This window comes from Ornithorhynchus anatinus, chromosome 7, assembly GCF_004115215.2.
Source record: "Ornithorhynchus anatinus isolate Pmale09 chromosome 7, mOrnAna1.pri.v4, whole genome shotgun sequence".
Taxonomy (NCBI): Eukaryota; Metazoa; Chordata; class Mammalia; order Monotremata; family Ornithorhynchidae; genus Ornithorhynchus; species Ornithorhynchus anatinus.
Window position 1 is genome coordinate 45,995,847 of NC_041734.1, and position 14,800 is coordinate 46,010,646.

The following is a 14,800-nucleotide window of genomic DNA, read 5'->3' on the forward strand; positions in this document are numbered from 1 at the left end:
CCCATTGTGGTGAGAGCATGGCAGCAAAATTAGGGAGTGTTCTTCCCGACAGCATGACTCTATTTAATACAGCATGATGCGATGTCGGAAAGAATGGATGTGCACAGCATCGGATATGGTGAGTACCACAGGGCAGGATTCCTACAGGTGAGGTTCCGTAAGAAATCCTGCATTCTGGAAGAATTGAATGTATTCAAGGTGTTATTTTTTTAATGTGTTTTTTGCTCCAAGATTTTGGAAGTTTTTAAAGCTTTTAAAATGACTGAGACAATTTAAAATATTTCAACCATAAAGGCCAAAGCAGCAACAACAGTTCATCAGAATATTTGGGCTTTTGTCAATAAACAGAAGAGAAATTAAGGGCCTAAAGTCAGTAGCAGAACAATTCTTAGAACTAAACAACTAAATGATTTTTGGAATCATGTATGTCAGCCCAACAGTTAGTCTTCAGTTGGCAGCTGACACCCAGACTGAAAATGCCCAATTCATGCACCTATGCTCCTCTTCTGAATTGGTAATTTTAACATGGTTATAAAGTGGCATGTTATGGAGGGAATTGCTGAAAAAATGTCCCACATTGTATCTTTCTCTATTCTTTACTGAAAAAAGCTGAAATCTCACTCTTTTTTTCCCCATTCCTTTCATACATATTTGGAGGAAGGCTCATTGTGTATCCCTCCTCCCCGAAGCTTACTTCTGCTATTCCCATTTCTGTGTCCCTTTCGTCCCAAATTTAGGGGAGACTCCATCCCAAAAGCTGAATCATTGAGCCCTGCGGAGTAAAAATATGACTGAATTCTCAGCACTTTAGCTTGGTCAGCTTCAATAACATCACATATTCATTCACTCAAATTCATTTTCCTGAAATGTGCAGAGTAATGAAAATACTCTTTCTATTTCTAGCACGGACAAGCCAATAATAAATGAACCTCTCTAACCTTCCTCCCTCCAGCCTTAAACTTCTCTCTTCTATATTAAGGGTGACACATTCAGAATTCCTGCTGCGCTCTGCCTCTTTTAAATACTTTTGCTGCTCCTTATTATATGTCAGCTTCCAAGCATTCTCTCTCTTCTCCATTCATTCTCTCTTCAGGACTCTCTCTTGGCCCCTAAACATGGTCCTGCTGACAGAGAAGGCATTGCATGTCAAGGGGCCAAAGCAACTCCAGCCTTGACCTTTCATTTATGCATCTGTGATTAGTGGCCCCTCTTAACTGAGTACTCTGAAGGGGTCCTAGTTGCTTATGCAATAACAAGAAGCTGAAGCCAAAGGAGACACAGGATGAACCAATGGAGAGATCACAGAGCTGGGATAGGGAGCTCTGAATTTTATCTCCAGATTTTCCCCTACCTAGTCGTATCCTCAGGCAGGTCTCCTAACTTCTCTGTGCCTCAGGTTCTTCATTTGTAAAATCAGACTAATCATGTCCACTTCGGTGGGATGTTGTGAAGATTAAATGTGAGATAACTGACAAGGAAATGCTTGAGAAAATAAAGTCCGTGTCCAAATTTAAAGTCTATCACTATTCATTCCCCACTTCCAGACCTATACTTCTCCACTCTTTGTGGTGAGATGGCACGTGCACCCTTGATCATAATCTGTGAGCCATTTGTAGCCTAGTAAATGTTGTTGGTTCTTGTTGCCCCCGCCTCCACCAAACAAAAGAAGAAATAAAAAAAAATCTGAGAAGACTGGACAGTGTATTAGCATATTCATGAGGCAATTGTTAGAGTTTCCTGTAATAGGGTCCTGTGGGTATTTCCCATAGCTCCTTGTAGAGGAAGAAGGTAGCAAGTCACCTTATTTTTTGACACCTTAGTCTTCTACTAAGTGTACCCTGAGGAAACTGAATAAACCTTTTCACACAACAAGTCTGGGCCAGGTTCTCTCCTTTGGACCTGTAAGTGAGGCATGATGTGGACTCTCTTTTTGCCTCTTTGCACTCTGTCTCTGTTTTGGCACCTCTCAATCTGGCTTTGCCTTTCTCCATCCCTCCTTATACTTACTTTGATGTTGATTCTATCTCCCAGTCTTGTATCTCTTATCTGCTATCCTTGCTCTGGCTCTTTTCATCTTTATTTTTTATCTTCATTTTTTTTAGTCTTTTCATCTTCATTATATCCTACTCCCTTCTACTTAGACTGGGAGCCCCATGTGAGACAGGGACTGTGTCCAACCTAATTATCTTGTCCCCAGTGCTTAGAACAGTGTTTGACACTTAGTAAATGTTTAAGTATTTTTATTATTAGTTCATCCCTTTCCTCCTCCCTGACTTCTTTGGTGGGTGATTGGGTCAGATAGAGAGTGGTTAAAAAGATGTGCAGGGAAAAATTAAGGTTGTCATCTGAAGATAGTAAAAATTTTCAATTTAATGATTTTCTAAGAATGGACTACCCAACCCATAGTCAAAAAAAGTTTTATTACCCATTTTTATGTGAACAAATGTATGGTCTGTATAAGTATTTCATACACTTGAATACAGCCTTTGGGAAGTTAGTATTGTAGGTCATTATTTTGTGGATTCTGCTTAGCTTTATGCAAAGATTCAGAAAATGTATTTTATTGCCACACTAAATGTTCACCAGTCTCTCTTGATGTCAGTAAAGACCAGCAACTCAAAGCATAACAATATCGCTCAAAGAATTCAAAGAAAAAAAATATTTGCCTCTGGCTGGAGTATATTGGGTCAGACCTAATTTCTTATTCCTTGTTTTTCCTAAGACGTTACTCATTGAATAACTAATTTGGATCATGGCATATTTTAGGTAAATCTTCATTGATAAGAGGGAAAATTTAACTTTTAGGTTTTGAAGTAAGTGGAAATCTGAAAGATTTTGACTACCTCCCCATAACAAGTTGAATTGCATAAAAGGAGTTTCACAGATTAGGATGTGTTCAAAATAAAGCCCAAATGTGGTGAAGGAAGAGTCTGGGATTCTAGGAAGGTAGAGAGAAATTTTAATTCTTTATGCCATAATTCAGAGGATAAAAAAGTTCACAAAAAAAAAACCTAACATGAGCTTCCTGATGGCCAGTCAGAAGAGAAATAGCTCAATCCTCAATTTTGCTGAGGCTCTAAGTCTGCCCTGCAGAGAGAAGGTCTTGGAATTTCAGAGTGTTCTCCTGAGATCTGAGCACATCAGCTGAGAAGTGTGTTTCCAAGTTGGGCCTTTTGCATGACAGAGCAACATGCTGCCAACTGCCCTATTAGATTTGGCATTAATGATCATTTTCTGCATATTCCAAATGATACAGGAAGCTCCAGATTGAATGCCATTGCTGTAACTCAAGCTTGGCATTTTAGGGTCATTCATAAGCCACTGGGTCTGTATACTCGTCTCCTCCCCTGTTGGGTTTCAGTCTTGTTTGCAATCAGGGATTGGAGTGGGAAGGAAGGGAGAAGGAATTAGAGTAATGTTTCCTTCTCCTCACATGACTAGCAACTGCTCCCTTGACCCTTTATCCTGAAACTTTAAGGAACACTGAGAGAGAAGGACAAAAACAGGGTCTTGATGAAACCCTCACTTCCATACAGCTGTCAAAAACTCCAGTTCAGGTGAACATTATCCAATGTTGGTAAGTTAATTGGGCTGGGAGGCCTAAAGGGGGAAAAATGTCCCCTTTCTTCATCCCATATATTGTGACCAAAATATTGCCCCAGTCAGTATCTAACTTTGGACGTACATGACCCCAAAAGGTTACATGTCTGTTCTTATGTGTGTGTGCGTGTGTGTGTGTTTGTATTCTCAGGTCTTCCATGCAGTCCCAGTCCTATGGGGGCAACTCTCCACCTCTGAACAAAATGAACAGCATGAATAAGCTGCCCTCTGTCAGCCAGCTCATCAACCCTCAGCAGCGAAATGCCCTCACTCCGACAGCCATTTCTGATGGCATGGGAGCAAACAGTAAGAATCTTCCCTCTTGAATCTGGTCAGAGCATAAATCACTGGGAAGCAGAAGCAAAAGAGTGATCGGGAGTGTTGGGTGAAAAGTTAGATTGTGGGATCAGAATAGAGAGGCGTTTAATGGTTTGGGAGTGTGACACATCCCTGGAATGTGGGCAAGGCCATCCCTAGAGTAGGGCAAATTGAAACCCTCAATTGAAGCTCTCACTGTAAGGGCCCTGTCCCTTCTGGAATGAGCGGGAGAAGCAGTATGGCCTAGTGGAAAGAGCACAGGCCTCGGAATCAGAGGAGGTGAGTTCTAATCCCAGCTCCACCCCCTGTCTGCTGTGTGATTTGGGGCAAGTCATTTAACTTCTCTGGGCCTCGGTTACTCATCTGTAAAATGGTGGTTAAGGGACTGTGAACCTCATGTGGGACATGGACTGTGTCCATTTTGACTACCTTGTATCTACCACAGCACTTACAGTGCCTGGCAGATAGTAAATGCTTAATAAATACCATTAAAAAAACAACTGTGAGGTCCAGGGCCAATTGGCAGGAACAAGGGCTGCAGAAACAAAGCTTCCCCAAATCCATCCAAGTTGGGGGACAAGAGGGGTGATTTAAGGTGAGAAACTACTGCTTCTTATTCTAATAAGTAGTTATGCCTGTTGACCACACCCCCACCCCACCCCAATCCTAATTGGAAGAGTTTGAACATTGTTTCCTCAGAATGGCAGGATGTTGTCAAGAAAGGAATTGGTGACCTTGGAAAAAAGTCCTATTCTAGACTCAGCTCTTCCAAAAGTCAACAAGATTAAAGGGATTTTTGGACAAGGGCACAGACAAATCCCAATCCAGATTGTGGCATATTTTGGCATGTTGTGGCAGAAGGAAGAAGGGATGAGCTTGTGGGGCTAATGTATCCCTCTGATGTGGGAACAAATGGAGTTCTGAATGTTGCCCAACTGGCCTGTTTGACTAATGGTAGTTTCACTATTAGACTAAAAGTCTGGCCAAATAGTAACTCACGAAGTCTTTTTGGACTTAAGTTATCTTCCCTAAAAGAAACAGTAGCATCTTCCTGCACAGGTGATTTATCTTCCATTGTTTCATCAAAGTCCTCCTTGATCTGTTCTTTGGGTTCACAAAAACTGAAGTTCTTTATTTAGGCTACTTTCCGATGAGTGAATCTGTTCTTAATCTTAACTGAATCAACATGCTTTTCCATAAGTGATTGAAATTGTAAGCCTGTTCTTTCACTTGTTAGTCGTAGACATTTTTCCCATGAGAATGTAGCACAAATGCCAAGGGCCTTTCACCACTTAAAACATTCTCACCTCACTTCTTGCTAAACTGTGGTTTACTCACTGGGTCCAGAATAATTCAGAAAAGTCCTCTGGTGCCGCATTCAGTCTCTCAATTAATTAATCAAAGCCTCTCTAGTATTAGTAATAATTATTATTAACAACAACAATAATAATTTGGTATTTATGAAGTCCCTACTATATGCCAGTCACTATACTAAGCACTGGGGTGGTTACAAGCAACTTGGGTTGAACACAGTCCCTAGCCTACCTGGGGCTCACAGTCTCAATATCCATTTTACAGGTGAGGAAACTGAGGCACAGAGAAGTGAAGTGACTTACCCAAGGTCATACAGCAGACAGGAGGTGGAGCCGGGATTAGAACCCATGACCTCTGACTCCCAAGCCTTTGTTCTTTCCACTAAGTCACGCTACTTCTCTGTCTTGCCAATTACAATTCTGTTAGTCGGAAACAGCAGTAACCCCTCTACTCTCTCCTATTTTTACTTAGTTCCAATGATGGGCACACACATGCCAATGGCCGGAGATATGAATGGACTTAGCCCAACTCAGGCTCTTCCTCCTCCACTCTCCATGCCATCCACGTCTCATTGTACTCCTCCACCGCCATACCCTACCGACTGTAGCATTGTCAGGTGAGTGTGCACAACCAGTGCTCTGAGTTTTCCTTCCAAAGTATTCCATGGGTGTTGGTGATGGTTGTCGGGGAAAGACTCGGGAAAATACTGGCAAAGTCAGGATTGAAATATTTAAAGAAGGCAGCAGAATATACCGCCTTCATTTGGTGATAGCTCTTCATTGCCTTACCTGTTATCATGTTCGTTTATGTAGTCCTGCTTGGAAGCAAGGTGAAATATCAAGTGACTTCACCGGGCTACTTCTGCTTTTACGATTTAGTGTTGCAAGCTATTTTTCTAAATCTTCTAAAGTGAATGTCACTAAGGATGATCAAAATCTGGAAAAAGATAGCTCAAAAGTAAAAAGTAAAAATCATTATTACATTCCAAGAGAGGTGAATATACATATGTAGACAGAATGCTGTTTATGCTATCTTCCCATTCCCCCATCATCCCTCCAGTACATAAAAGACTATTTTGACCTGAGTTTCCTGTAAGGGCAGCTAAATCCCTCTAGTTTGCTCCCTTTCTATCTTGCCAAGCCTCACTGCTCACAGCTCTCAACCAGAAGGAAACAGAAAGGCGGTGAGTGTAGATTCCACTGAATGAATGTTCTTTGCAGGCTTCTTCCCACCCTCTCCCTTACAAACAAGTCAGTTATTACACATTAGTCATAACTAAGTTGTTAAGTCCACAACTTCTGGAGACTAGAAACTGCTTTTTCTCTGTCAAGCATATATAGTGGCAATTTAAGATTCTTCTTTCCTGCCCAGGTTCTTACTGCCAGAACGAGTGGCCTTGTCCCATTCACCAAACTAAAAGACCAACTTCTTAAAAGGAGAAAAAGTAGTTTTCAGTGTCCAGAACTTTTGCTCTGGTCCCCATAAAAAATAAGGGGATTTATTTATACAAAGTTGTCCTCCATCCTGAACTGGATTCAGATGAGGCACTGACAACTCTGACTTCAGAATGAGGTCTTTTTTTTTTTTTTTGGTCTCTAAGAGGTGAAGGTAATGTGTTAGCTTTTTCTGCAACTGTCCAGCGCAGTCAGGGTGAACTTTCTTTTCTGTTTCTTCCTTCCCCTCCTTCCCCTGCAGTTTTTTAGCGAGGTTGGGCTGCTCATCATGTCTGGACTATTTCACGACCCAGGGGCTGACCACCATCTATCAGATTGAGCATTACTCCATGGATGTAAGTAACCATTAGAATTGTCTCTTGTCTTTTTTTTTTCATGTATTTCTGTTCTGGCACATCTATTTTGTGGTTCAGTGCTGCTTAGTCGGAAACCCCATTTTTTTTTCTTTAATGACAACTGTAACTCAGTTCTCATTGAGCCCATCCCCAAAGTCATGTATCCTTCCTGCTGGGGCAGCATCAGCCATGTAGCTGTCTGGGCCAGTGTTTCTACAAAAAGTACAGAAGCACTAGTGAATACTCAGAAGCCAATCAATAGGTGCTGTCATTCTGACATTCAACCATTGCTTCATTCATTCACCCTACTCACCCAACTTTAAGTATGCTCTCACCATCTAAATTCCAACAGGTGTTCCTCCAAATCAGGTGTTGTCTTTTCCCACTTTCATTTTTAGTTCCTCATATGGGGGATCTTAGTTAACTCTTTATGCCATTCTCTATGACTCTCCTTCCACTCTAAAAAAAATTAAAATAAATCAGGAGAAACCAACTTTAAAAAAAGGGTTGGTAGAATGGGAGTTTTCATTCTTTCTCTGATCCTTTCTCTAAGCTATGCTCACTGGGTTACTGGTCTTCTGCCTGGGACTGCATCTTTGTAGCTTTTTTCTATACCTCTACTCTTTAGAAATCCTCAGCAGAGCCAGTTACCCTCTTGTTTGAGTCAAAAAGGACTTGTGGCAGGATATTCTCCACTTCATGTTTTTGAAGTGGAGGCTTTTCTGCTTTTCTCCCTTTAATATTGATGTTATAACCCCATTAACCTGAGAATCATCAAGCCCCTGAGTTAGCAGCTCATACAGCATTATTACTGTCACCGACCCAAAATTGACCTTTATGACTGCTTATTAGAATTTAGGGGAGGTTGCTGAAGTTAAAATTAGATGTAATTTTAACCATTTGAACCATTTCTCCAATTTGGGGAGCAAACTAATTCCCTCTTGGTTAATACTAAGCCTTGTGAAGCCCTCAAATGTCCAGGCATGCAAACACCCTCTCTGATGGACTATTGTTAAATGTGATCCTTCGTTATGTCCTTCCCTCTCTACTCATCCTCAGTCAGCTTTCCTGCTATGTGTAGCAGGCACTTCCACATGATTTGTTACTCACTAATTCTTGGTCTTTTATCATTGCTGCAGAGTTCTTGTACCTTCCTGACCCCCTGGGATTAGTTTACAGTGCATGCATCTTTGAATCCTCTGAGCCAATCTACTTTTTTTCTCTTTTGGGTTCCTGTATCAGATGTCTTCTTAAACTCCCTCTACATTCTCCATCATTAAGCCAAATAAATTTCCTGCCTGCAGATATTGTTTTTGCAACTTCTTCTTCCCAACTCTTATATCCAGTCTGTTGGTTCTCTGTTGGTTCTCAATCCCTAACATTCTCAGAATATGCCTTTTCCTCTCTATCCCAATGAATAACAGACTGGGCCAGGTGCTTTCAATATTCTAGCTTTACTACCATATCACTCTTCTTGGTGCTCTGTCTTCCTCCAGTTCTCCAGAACAGTACATACTTCACTCTGCTGTCCAGATCATTTTTTATAAAATGTCAGTTTGCACTCATCTGCCCTTTCCTCAAAAACGTCCAATGGTTGTCCATTCCTCAATGCACCAAACAAAAACTCCCAACCATTGGCTTTAAGGTACTCAACTCAGCTTTTATCCTCCTACATATTCATTATTTTCTCCCATTACACACCAACTCACACTCTTCACTCAACTCAAGCAAACCTAATAACTATTCCTGTTTTTCCCACTGCTAAATTCTTGTTTTTCCTCCTGCCTGGAATTCTCCCCATCTTCACAACCAAAAGACCACTGGTCTGCCCATCTTCAAAGCTCTTCAGAAATTACATAGCTTCCAGGAAGTCTTCTCTGCCTTCCAGGAAGTCTTTCCTGCTTAATCTCTTATCTGCCCATCTTGATTCCTCTAACTCCCACATCAGCATTTACTTACCATTGAAGTACTTGGATACTCTCACCCCTATAAAGGACTTTATATTCGTATCTTTATACTCTATTACTACCTCATATCTTTAATTTAGTGGCCATCTCCCCTATTAGAGTAAAAGTTCCTTGAGAGCAAGGCTTATGTCTACTAATCCATTTGTACTCACCCAAGCACTTAGTATAGTTCTGTAAAAACAGTACTAGGTCAAAGAGTATTATTCATTGCTTTGGTTTTAAGGATCTCCCCATGGGACTGGCTAGTTAGCTTGGCACTGATGACACGTAAGGACGGGAGATATCAATTCATTTTTCTTGCCCTCCAATGATCATGAACTCAAGCTAGCATCTTAGTGCACCAGATATGGTAATTCAACCAAGTACAGAGATATGTTGGATTGTCATGAAAGGAATAATCATCACTTTTTCAGGTGTAACCTGCTTCTGGGAGGCATCATCATTCTTGGCTATGGATTCGCCTATGCCTTATCCTAGCCTTGCCTAGAGATTCTGCTGCGGTGTCCAGCAGGGAACAGTAAATGGCTGATTGGAACAGTAACTCCTGATGCACAAAGAGCAGGGACTGGTTGGGTCTATCATGCTTAGCCTTCACCACTCGCACCCTCTCTCTACACCACTCTGAATGATAGATGACTCTATTCCAGCCCCACAGCACTTATGTACATATATGTAATTTATTCATATTAATGTCTGTCTCTTCCTTTGGACCAAAAACTCATTGTGGGAAGGAAATATCTGTTTAATGTTATATTGTACTCTCCCAAGTGCTTAGTACAGTGCTCTGCCACAGTAAGCACTCAGTAAATTCGATTGACTGATGAAATGCAATGGTTGCATATCTTCCCTTTCTCCTAATGCCTTCCTCTCCTCATCCCCCAGGATCTAGCAAGCCTGAAGATTCCCGAGCAGTTCCGCCATGCCATCTGGAAAGGGATTCTCGACCACCGGCAACTCCATGACTTCTCTTCCCCACCCCACCTCCTGCGAACCCCAAGTGGAGCCTCTACAGTCAGCGTGGGTTCCAGCGAGACACGGGGAGAGCGGGTCATAGATGCTGTCCGCTTCACCCTCCGCCAGACCATCTCATTCCCACCCCGTGATGAGTGGAATGATTTCAATTTTGACATGGATGCCCGGCGCAATAAGCAGCAGCGCATTAAGGAAGAGGGGGAGTGAGTTTCACTGCCCACTCCCCTGTTTCCTCCTGCCTATCCCTCTGCAGTGCACTATTTGATACACCAGACCGTTTCTATGAGCTCCTGCCCTCCTCCCTTTCTCAATCAGTACCATTAAGAGAGGAGTGTTGGGAGGGCCATCTTTTCCTATCTATAATGCAATTTGTAATCTCTGCCCTGCTTCGGGCTGTTTCCGGGTTCAAACTTCCTGTTTTACTCCTTGCCCATGACAGATGTTGGCAAGGCTGGGAGGGAGGGGATAAAGGGATGAAGAATACTGTCACTCTTCAGTAGATTCCCCACTGACTCTCTTCAGAAACCATATTTGCTTTAGGAGCTTTGAATAGTTGGTATTGAGTCTTTGATCCAAGACTATACACATACATATATGCTTATTTTTTAATTTTTTTGTGGGGTGGAGGGGGCAGGGAAGAGAAATGGAGGAAGCAGAGGCAGCAGAGGAAGCTTCAGGTGTATTTTTTTTAATATAATTTAAAGGTAAAGAAAATGAGTTGCACTTATTGACATTTTGCTTTTTTTTTTTACTTTATTGGCTCCCTAGTCCCCTTCCTCCAGCAAAATGGGGCCATCTGTAGTTGATTAAACTGAATTGATGCAGGTGGACAACTGTGATATATGTAACCTTTTTTTTTATTTTTCTTTAATGATAAGATTATGCTACTTCAAAGTTTTAGCCAGCTCTAATTTGTTTGAATACCTAGCCTTTGTACTGGTTTGCAAGAACCAAAAGGCCACATTGCAAACTTACAAGAGTGTCATGTTTTCTTTTTTTATTGAGAAAGCATGTGGCAATATTGCATAGGTTTAACAATAAAGTAGGCCACTTAGTTGTCTGGTAGTTAAAGCACATTCATGTGTTATTCCATTCAGACTTAAGTCATTTGATCCACCACTTGATGTCAGTGACTTACTCATTACAGTCTTTATGATGAAGAATTGGTGGATGCCTTTTGAAAGCAGTGCAGAAGATAACCCAAAAGTGAGTCAAACAGCAATATCTTTAACCACTAAGGGACACAATCAGATGGTTTTCAGCAATAATAGAGACAAATATTTGCCCAGATTGTTTGGAATAAACATTTAAATGTGTAAATTCACTCAGGTCCTTTTTGTGCTAAGAAAAATGCATTCGATGGCCTGGTTGATTTGCCATTCAGTTATATTTAGCTTCTCTTATTGTTGGTGGTATTTTTGTATTTTTTCACTTGGCCTCTGACAGCAATATTTTTGTTTTTCCTCTTTGGAAAGCGATGGCAAAAATGACCAGCCCTCTCCTGCAGAAGTCGGGCACTGCAAATGCACTCATGTGCCTTAGTCGGGGATCAAAATCCCACCTAGTCATCATTCCTGGAGTTCGTTCTTTTTCAGAGTCTGTGGTCTCAAGAACCATTTAGGAATGGAGGTGTCAAGGCTCTTGCTGCCAAATGCATTGAAGTTTCGAAAGAGCACGCTTTAGAGACAGGAAAAATATCTTTATATATTTATCTCGGGCTCTGATTTGCTTTCTGTTGTGCACTATGCTGGGCTTACAGTATGAAGCTGCCATTTGAAAAGCACGTGCAAATGGTCTGCCATGGTTCTGAAATGCTATGGAAGAGGTCTGTTGTGTATAAAGTGTATAGACATTTTTTATGTGCAGAATTGTGTTCCTTGTGTTTTGATCATTTTTTCCTCTTGGGATAGTGGGTCTTCCAGAACCACAGTTCAAATCATTTTTAAAACATTTTGTTTAATGATTACTCTTTGTATGGGAAAAAATTACTTAGCGCTGAAAAACAATGAGTTATACAGATTTCTTATTAATGTTGCTGTGTCGCCTAATGCAGTCGGTGAGCCAGGGGAACAGACTACCATTTTTGTTGTTGTTGTTTGTTTGTTTGTCTTTACACTTCAAAGAGGAGAGTGAGTCCTAGATTTCAAAATTTCAATTGTTCCACTCATAAGCAATGTTCATTTTTGTTGTACGCAGGCAGCGTGAAACATGGTGAGAAAAGAATGAAAGTGTTTGATTGGAGAAGTTGGGGAAGTTAGCTGGAACCCTCAGTTGATCTAAGTTATTTGCATCCATGATATACTTTTTTTTTCTAAGCTGCAGCCACTCTCCCCCAACTGAACTTGGTCAACTGGGCAAGTGGGGGTTGAAAAGTCTTCAACTCATATAGTCTAGCCAGATTCTCTGTCTCTATAAGCCTAGGTTGGCTGGATCCTAAACTGGGATCAGTCAATTGGCTTGTCACCATGGTGGTGGGACTTCATTTCTCATTCCAAGTCTGTTATATGCTGTGAAAAACCTTCTTATGTATTTTGGGGGAAGCATGTATGTTGCTCATATGATAGTCCAACCCTTGCTTGGATACTGAAAGGTCAAAACCTTCGTATGCCAACTCATATGGCTACAGGGTTTGTGTTTCATCTTTGTAATCCAAAGGTAAGAATAGGCATTGAATCAAGGACTAGTCCACCAATTTCTATAGCAGTGCTCATTCTACCTGCAATAACATTTAGGCATTTTTGTTTTCCTGTTGTTCTTTCATAACACCCTATGTTTCAGTAGAGCCTAGTATCCACTGGAATACAGAATGATTCTAAGATTAATCCAAATTCCCCCAAAGCTTGGTGGTTTCTAGTCTATTTTCCTCTTCAACTTCACGTTACAAAAGCATCCTTCTAGATGTTCAAAAAGAAAAGCTGGTGATTCAGCATACATAATTGGTTTGAAAGGAAAATTAATTGAAAGGGAATCCTGAAAAGAATGAAAAAATCCCAAAGCTTTTCTCCTTGTTCTCATTGCTACAAAATCAGAGAGGCTTGAGGCAGCTGATTTCGAGAAAATAAGACTATTTCTTCCTCAACTGAATTTCCCACCTAAATCCATTTTGAGATTTTATTTTGAAGTTGGATAAAGCTGATTAAACTTTCAAGCCACTGATATTTTGTATTTCTTTTGGCTTCACTCTGGTTCTACTTGAGAGTTGAAGCCATGTTTGTTAGGTATCAGGAACATCTAGCATTTTCAGCTACTTCAAGAAGCAAGAAATCCAAGAACCCTTACTATCTATGAATACGAGAACTGGGGATGATAGACTTCTAGCTGCCAAAAAAGGCAATTCTGAGATTGGTAAAGAAAGGGAGGAAGAGAAGAGGAGCAAGTCTGTTCTGAGTCCCTGGCCTTCTTCCAAATCTGTCTTTGATTCTTTGCAAAGGGAGGGCTCTTTTCTGTTAATTAGGGACATACCATGCAGATTGATGAAACTTAATGGAGAATATTTCCGGAGTCGGAGTTAGAGAGTCCTTCTTCTTCCCTCTTTCAACCCCACAAGGTTGGGAGGAGAGTGGGCAGCACCCTCCAACAGAGAGGATTTCAGTGGGGTGCTTGTTGATTAAGTTCAATGCTCCCCGAATCTGAAATGGCTTTGGCCATGGTTTGGGGAAGCTTCAAAGATTTTCTTTGGAGGGAGTTGGCATGTGTTGACCTAAACTTGTTATATTCACTTTTCTTTCAGTTTCTCTTTTTCACCTTCTGAAATCCAGCTTATGTCTGCGTGGGGCACCTATTCTGTAAATGAATGCTAGAGAGAATACTGTACTGTATCAACAGGAATGATACTACTGAACTTTTTGTTTTTGCATTTTTATGATAGCATTGTTGTAAAAAAATGTTTTTCAAGTGAATGTCTAAAACTTTTTATATGCCTTTTTAATATGTTTTTTGAAAAAAAATCTTTCTATACATAGATAAATGCCTCTTTTTTTTTTACTACAAATGCTGGTCTTCTGGTACGTTATTTACTCTCAGCATGAGCAGAGGCTAGTCTGAGAAGCTATCACTGCTCATCAGGACATGCAATAAAAAAAATGCATTGAGAATCATTGATTTCTAGTTGTGTTTTCTCCATTACTTCTTTCTTGTGGATGAGGCTGAAGATGGGTGGGTGGCTTTAAGACTTGTGAAGAAAATTCAGTTCCCTGAGTCCTATCAGCAACTAGGCTGATGGTCACACGAATTCAGGGCAGCAGCCTGGTAAGTTCCCCCTTGTAGCTTTCAGCCACTCCTCTGATGGGCACACGATTTAATAATAATAATGTTGGTATTTGTTAAGCGCTTACTATGTGCAGAGCACTGTTCTAAGCACTGGGGTAGACACAGGGGAATCAGGTTGTCCCTTGTGGGGCTCACAGTCTTAATCCCCATTTTACAGATGAGGTAACTGAGGACCAGAGAAGTTAAGTGACTTGCCCACAGTCACACAGCTGACAAGTGGAAGAGCCAGGATTCGAACCCATGACCTCTGACTCCAAAGCCCGGGCTCTTTCCACTAAGCCACGCTGATTTCAGGGGAACAGCCTGGTAAGTTCTTCCGCGTAGCTTTCACCAGCGTTTTAGCTTTCTCTTGTGGGAGCCATTCTTACTACAGTGAGAGCAGTTTATTTTGTGAGACCTGGAATAACTCACTTAAACAGGACATTTAACCTAAGCCCCACTGCTTAAGGGTTCAGTCTTAAACAGTACAATGAGCTTTATATAACAGGTCTTCTCTTTTGAGATAGCAGTGTGGCCTACTGGAAAGAACACGGGCCTGGGAGTCAGAGGGCCTTAGTCTTAATCCCCACTC

General features: G+C 41.2%; 1 protein-coding gene across 6 annotated transcripts in view; it reads left to right on the forward strand.

Annotated features, from left to right (window-relative positions):
- TP63 (tumor protein p63) overlaps positions 1-14,061 on the forward strand; it is a 153,433-nt gene extending 139,372 nt beyond the window's left edge. For 5 of the 6 annotated variants that reach the window (XM_029069535.2, XM_039912655.1, XM_039912656.1 and 2 more), the window contains 4 exons: positions 3,752-3,906; positions 5,704-5,848; positions 6,928-7,021; positions 9,871-14,061. In XM_029069535.2, the coding sequence (XP_028925368.1) occupies positions 3,752-3,906; positions 5,704-5,848; positions 6,928-7,021; positions 9,871-10,167 (691 nt within the window). In that variant the 3' untranslated portion in view covers positions 10,168-14,061. Of the gene's footprint in view, positions 1-3,751; positions 3,907-5,703; positions 5,853-6,927; positions 7,022-9,870 lie in introns of those variants that run through there. The other variant, XM_039912657.1, reaches the window with a different exon arrangement.
- The last annotated feature ends 739 nt before the right edge of the window (positions 14,062-14,800 follow it).